At 46.5% G+C, this 6,758-nt stretch overlaps 1 protein-coding gene and 1 long non-coding RNA gene across 2 annotated transcripts; both read left to right on the top strand.

The window, feature by feature from the left end:
* Positions 1–491: 491 nt before the first annotated feature.
* On the top strand, positions 492–1,667 carry LOC311323661. The gene is made up of 3 exons (XR_014630966.1): positions 492–868; positions 1,294–1,476; positions 1,566–1,667. It is a non-coding gene; the product is annotated as an uncharacterized lncRNA (long non-coding RNA).
* Positions 1,668–1,856: 189 nt separating this feature from the next.
* LOC311324179 (uncharacterized protein) lies at positions 1,857–5,601 on the top strand (the record flags this gene model as incomplete). Its single annotated transcript, XM_084456582.1, has 5 exons — positions 1,857–1,896; positions 2,006–2,077; positions 2,191–2,405; positions 2,498–2,657; positions 5,453–5,601. Exons 1-5 carry the CDS (start codon positions 1,869–1,871, stop codon positions 5,599–5,601), a joined length of 624 nt encoding a protein of 207 aa, XP_084312708.1. The 5' UTR covers positions 1,857–1,868.
* Between the last annotated feature and the right edge of the window lie 1,157 nt (positions 5,602–6,758).

Here is a 6,758-nt window from a genome sequence, read left to right as displayed (position 1 = left end):
CTTACTCATTGATTTCGCATTAACCCACGACACCGTTAGTATGTGTTTGTTTTTAGGCATTAATTTTTCCGATTTTAACGTTAACAGAATACAAGAAGCCCCAACAACGGAGCTAGGCTAGCTAGCAGGATTTGTTATAGTAGCCATCTTGGCTTTTGGCACGTGGTCCTGTGGAGTGTGCATGTCAGCCAACGAGAGGGTCACCCACCCACTTTCTCTCTCTCTCTCTCCCTCTCCCCTCCCATGCTCTCAGTTGCCAACCTCCCAGTTCTTGTTTGAACTGAGCAAGAAGCAGGTGAGCGGGGCAGGAAGAGGCGCTAAGACGGGGCCAGGCGTGGCCAGGGGCAGTACTGGGACAGCACCACAGGCTCTGTGAGTCTTGTTCAGTTGAATGCCCTCATGAGTATTAACAGAAGAGCACCATATCCATATGCACACATACACTCTAACATGTCGCTCTCTCCTCAGCTCAGCCCAATGGTCTCTGATGGTTCTGTCTGGCCAGCCCTGAGGTGGAGAAACACCTGATCATCAATAAAGGCAGGCACACGTAAGTACAAATGCACATACGTTTCCATAGACGGGATAAACAAATGGGAATATTGATATTGAGTTAAATGTTAGCGGTAGACATGTGAGATTCATAAGACGCATCACTGACGCCAGTGACGCCACAATATCAGGGAAATTGAGCAATTGCTTCCCTGTAGTGCAAACTTGCAAGATTCGCTCAGTTATTAACCCTTCTTGCCTTTTTTGTTGTTGGTTTTCTCTCTCCTCCTTCCTCTCTGTGCAGTTCTCCTGTGTGCTGAGCCGCTATCCCATGTATTGCCACTGATGACAGGGTAGAGCTCAGCCCCATGCAGAAGTGAGTGATGAGGAGAGGGAAGATCATTTTCCCGTTTTTTTTCCCTCCAGTTTTAGGAACCGTCTCAAGAATGTGTTCCCCACTTTTATGCCTTTAAATCAGGGTTGGAGTATTCCAGGTGTTTGGCCATGGCCATGAACACCAGTAGAGGAGGGAACCAAGTGTCTCATTCTCTCTCCACAGTTGTGTGGTTGTAACCCCCCACTAGCTACATATTCATTCAATCTTTATTTAACCTCGTGAATCAATTGAGAGTAAGCTCTCATTTACAATGACGTATAATCACTCTATATTTGAACTTGTACTACAGGTGAGATAATCCTTTTTAATGGTCTCTCTCATTCGCTCTCCTAGCTGTGATGTTAGAGTTGTGCAAGACTTGGGTGTTCTCCTGCTCTGAGTGCCCATTCTCCTATACCTCCCAGATCTACCTCCACAAGCACATCAAGAGGAGCCATGACAACCTCTGTCTCTGCTGAGGAACACACAGAGCATTATGAAGTAGCCAGTGCCTTGGCGAAGGTGTTTGAGCAGCAGTCATCAATGGATTAACTCCCAAGACACAAGGGAGAGACAGCGCAACACACGCTATGACTCCAGTGACGAAGGTAATATAATAAAGTGCATTCAACAGTCCCAAAAGAGTACTACTTGAGTTGACTAATCTGAGCTAATTTACCTCTACTATATGTTCCAGTGCCCAGGCAGCCGGTCGGCAGAACTCAGACCAGACCAGCTATGCCAGGTGCCAGAGCCGGAAGGCCTGCTCTGCCAGTTTTCAATGCAGGTATCCATGCATGTTTGTGTTGGTGAAATGTCTATGCATATTTGCACACTTACAGTTAACTCAGGACTTTCGGAAGACTCATGTACTCTGTTCACTAATTCGCTCATCTCACATCTCACTACTCGGCAGTAGATGTTCATCGCCCGGGTCCTTTGAGCCAAGGCGCTGTGAGCCCAGGCCCTTCAGCCCTTCTGACGTCCAGGCACGAGCAGCATGCATCAGCGATTAGCACCCAGACCAGGTCAGGGTCTGACATGTCTCATGTCGAGTTGATTCTTCCCCTTATGCCAGAATCACTACGCCGCCAGCACCATAGTTTCCTGCTCATCCCTTTATCCTCTGGTTTTCAGGTAGTTCTCTGATGCCATCGCCTGTGAGACCAACAGCTCCAGCTGTGTTGCCATCAAGCTCTGCAGATGCTGGTATGCTGAATTTTGTGAACTACTTCATGCTGCATGTAGGGATATACTTTGAGCTGAATATCCATTATGGGACCGTACAATTACTTATAGCCACATCTGTGTTTAATATCCAGACTTCCAGAGGATGATGTGTCAGCAGTTCTCCAGCGTCATGCAGAGTCTGAGGGAGATGGCACAGACAATGATGAGGCTGGAGCAGAGACTGTCCGGCGAGTCTGCAGACAGCTATCGGGGAGCAGTACTGGATGACCTGCACCCTGCTAAAACGGAGGAGGAGCTGCTGGTCTTGGAGGAGCAGCTGAAGGACAAGGATCATCAAAGGAAGATGGTGAGTAACTTCAGGGCAGAACTTTGTTCCTTATTTTTGCAGGGAAGTGTTAAGGAAATGTAAAAGTAAATGATTGTCTTTATGTTTTGCAGACACGATATCTGAGTTCCATTGGCGGCAAAGATCTGCCAGATGTGGTCCGGCGGGTGCTGTCAGCCATTGCCATACACAGAGTGTGGTGTGTCTACAGCGTCCATGGGAAGAGGGGGAAGAAGCCTCTGAAGAATATGACCCTCTACAATGTCATATTACGTAAGGGATTGTTCATATTTTCGCAAAATAATACATTGTCTTTGCTTCATGCCATGTGCATTGAAACCATTCCCTTTTTGGTTAAAAGGTGCAGTTATGGCCTGTAAGCCAAGCACCACTGTGACGGAGGTGTCTGCCCAGCTGCAGGAGATGCTGAAACATGCCCCTGCTCGATGCAAAAAGGTATGTGATGTCAGGCAGTTAATTTTCTCGTATCCAGTGACATGGCACGCTTCCAATGAACGTATGCGACTTGCTTTTACAGCCATTTCATTATGTCCTTAGGCATCTGACCTCCCCAGCCCAGCTGACCTCCCCAGCCCAGCCCCTGACCGCAGCTCCAGCCCTGACCACAGTGGAGTATTCAGATGAGGATGACCTCTTCTGCCCAGACCCTCGATTCAGATGTGGGTGACCCCCAGCCCGTCTCCCTAAACCTGCCTTTCCAGCCTGCCAGGATGGATGCCTTTTTTGTAAATAGATTTTGTAAATTTTAACCTTTTTTTTGTGGGATACAACGGTCTGTTCCCGGTCTGCCTGCCACAGAATGCGCACTGTTTCATTTTTGTTTTTAGAACTTTTGCAATTGTCAGATAATGGGTTGCTAGCCAGAGCTTGTACATGCTTTTTTTTGCTTTTCTGGCTATGCGTAATGTGACAGACCGTAAACCTCATCCTTGTAAATATGTATACTTTTAATTTGTAATGTACTTTGTGTAATAAAATGTTCTAAACTGTTAATGGTGTTCAGTCTTATATTGGTTTGTATCATAATGCTTGCTGCTATATCCCCATATAGCATTAATTCGTTTTTGAACTGGTAAATGCTAAATATAGCCAGTGGTACTGCAAATGCTAAATGTAGCCAGTGGTCAGTAAGTGACCATATTTGCACCGTGCGAAAAAGACGTGCAGACCAAGTCATATAAATACCTGTAAATCTAGTGTCAGCCAAGTGAGTTTATTACGGAAGTTCCTGCCCACGTTTTTTGCACGCGGCCGCACCGTATTTGCACCGTGCGAAAAAGACGTGCAGACCAAGTCATATAAATACCTGTAAATCTAGTGTCAGCCAGGTGAGTTTATAACGGAGGTTCCTGCCCACGTGATCACGTGCGTTCTTTGCACGCGGCCGCAACTTCTGAATGACGTGTCGTTCTTACGTAGCGGCTACTAAACGGCAGATCTCGCGTTTCCGTAAATGGCCGCGTAATTTCCGCACGCGGCGCACACGAATCGTCACCTATAGCGGCCGTATGTAGAACGTTTGCGCAACCTGCGTGTGTTAGTAGGGATGTCTGTGTGTGCGTGAATGTGCCTGGGCCCAGATAGAGGCAGGGGTTGGGGTAGGGAGGGGGTAGGAAAAGGATACGGACCCGGGTTAGGGTGAGGGGAAGGGAATCTGAGCCCAGGACTGGTGTATGTCTGTGTGTGTGAGCGTGAGTGTGCCTGGGTTGTGAATGAAATTCAAGTCTCACCAATGTGTATTGTTTTCCTACCTGACTGGACCTGGACCTCCCGAGTCCCAGTATTGGAAATGTAGTTTGTGATCGGGCTACAAGAAAAGGGGGCAAATTATAAAAGCGATTAGTAATAGCATTGTTATTTTGCATATGCAAAACAGCATAAATTACAACAATAGGCTATTTATCAGTAAGTCTACATTATATCGAATGAAGTTTGAGCGAGAGATAATCGGGAGATTCTTGGGGATACAAACTGACTTATAACCAACTTTGACTTCGCAACGTTGCCTATTGTATTGGCCTATACAACAAAGCACGCTCACAACAGTTCTGGTAGGATATCGCTTCGGAAACCTTACAGCACAGTTTGCACCTGGTTAATTCTGTTTAATGCCAGGGAAGGGTACAGTATGGTGCGCTGTGTTTCTGCCATTGCACAGGAGGGCTAACGTTACCAAAAGCAAATGCATTGAGAGCTAATTAGCATGCTAGGATAACTAACACAGCTAGCTGACATTCCAAACATTAGGCTAGCTAACGTCAACATGCTGGTTAGAGACATATAGCTAGCTGGATCAGACAGCTTTTTAAAAACTGTTGCCAGTTACAGCTAACGTTATGGTTTGTTTATCTAACATTAGCTAGGTTGGCTACTAATCAGACACGGAGATCATGGTAAAAACTTCCCAATTTGTATGACAACCACAAATACAATTAGGCCTATAAAACGTACAAATTATATTAAAATAAGAGGTGGTCATCATTGAGACTGCAACTATTCAATTATTCTCAAGATGAGGAGAAAGGGTTCAGGGCTGCATTACCATCCACATATCCACATTCATTGGTTCTGAGGTTTTTACAGACAACTGTCGTTCCTGGACTGCCGGATAAAGTCCACACCGGTTGGAACCGCAAGTATTTGAATAATTTGAGACGACTGCCAATTAAAGTTAGGTTAGATGATGCTAACCTCACACACACAATTCACTGTATAATTATTGTCATATTAACCTAATACGCTCAGATCTGCTTTGCGAACTGGTTTTCAGAGGTGTTGTGACTCCAACGGAGTTAATATCATCCAGCCTAAGAAGGTAAAACCACACTACATCATGGTTCACAGTCTTGTCTGTAAAAAAGACATCACTCCAATTTATCAAAGCTGTTTCAATGATTTATTTTGTTATGTTTATGTACCTCTGGCACATGATTTCTGAGAAGACCTGGTGTTCACTACAAGGGTGATGAGAAATGGGAATGTCTTTCTTTTGTCTGTCTTTTATTGTATGTAAACTGACCATGCAGCTCTGTCTGTGCGTCTGACAGGCACACAGAGACAGCTGTATGGTAAAACAGATATTTCACGTGTTATTTCTGAGTTTGTTAACAGAGAGGAGACGGGCACGGGACGAGAGATGAAGGCTACTCCAGGAATTGGATACTCACACCAGGTGACTCTCCAGCAACAGGGGTAACCTGCTTCCCATTCAGATGGGCTGACACCTTGGTTCGTGGGATGCATGGCCAAACGCCTCGACTCCGCGTAGCCCGACTAATTGTGGGTAAGAGATAGGTATGACCTAGACTAGATTTAAGGATAGTAACCAAGCGGTTGTCAGACCCAAGGGACCATCATGTCCGAAGCGTGCCCAAAACTCTCTGTCCTCAAACGCAGATATGTGGTTGTTGAAATTAAGAGCTCAACCTGCAACACCCCTAGTGTTCTCTTGAGAAAAGGCTTGATACATTTTATTTGTTTAGGATTTGAGAATTACATATGAAGCTATTCATTAAGTGTTATTTGGTTTGAGTAATGCTTTTTTTTCCCCATCTGTTCACCCTGACTTCAGGGAGTTTTTGCTTTCACCCTTAGGGGGTGTTGTTTTACATAATACGTTAGGTCTCCCCTGTTTAAATGATCAACTTCTTGTTAGAAACAAGGAGTCATGTTTTGATGACACGAAAGTGTTGTTTTATTTCAGGAAATGGCCACAGAATTTCTAAGAACAAAATCCAATTGGTGCGTGAGCAGGTTGATTACCTTGGTCACGTAATAATATTAAAAGAATGCACTGCTTGGGACTGTAGGCTACTGCAGTGCCTATCCCTAATTTTGCAGACATAACCCTCACTGGACAGAAGCTAGCTCCCCCTGACAAAATTACATGGACTGACGAGCCCGACTGGCTCTAACAACGCTTAAACAGAGACTGACCAACGCACCCTGTTTAAGTATTCTTAGACGACATCCTGGGGGATGCCATGCAACCGGACCACATGGGTGGTGAGGAGGTCTGCCGTTTCAGCCGCGGACGGGAGTCCCGGGAGAGCGATGAAGTGGACCGCCTTGGAGAACCGGTCGACCACGGTCAGGATGGTGTTGTTGCCTTGGGATGTCGGAAGGCCAGTCACAAAGTCCAGGGCGATATGTGACCATGGTCGACCGGGGATGGGCAAGGGGCGGAGGAGGCCGGCTGGAGGGCGGTGGGAGGCCTTGCTACGGGAGCAGATGTCACAAGCGGCCACGTATTCCCGGGTGTCGGCTCCCAAGGTGGGCCACCAGAACCGCCGCCGGATGAACTCCGCCGTCCGATGGGCCCCAGGGTGACAGGCCAACCGACTGGCATGGCCC

The sequence above is a fragment of the Borostomias antarcticus genome (genome assembly GCF_949987555.1).
Source record: "Borostomias antarcticus genome assembly, chromosome: 22".
In the NCBI taxonomy this organism is placed as follows: Eukaryota; Metazoa; Chordata; class Actinopteri; order Stomiiformes; family Stomiidae; genus Borostomias; species Borostomias antarcticus.
This window is presented reverse-complemented; position numbering and strand designations above follow the sequence as displayed.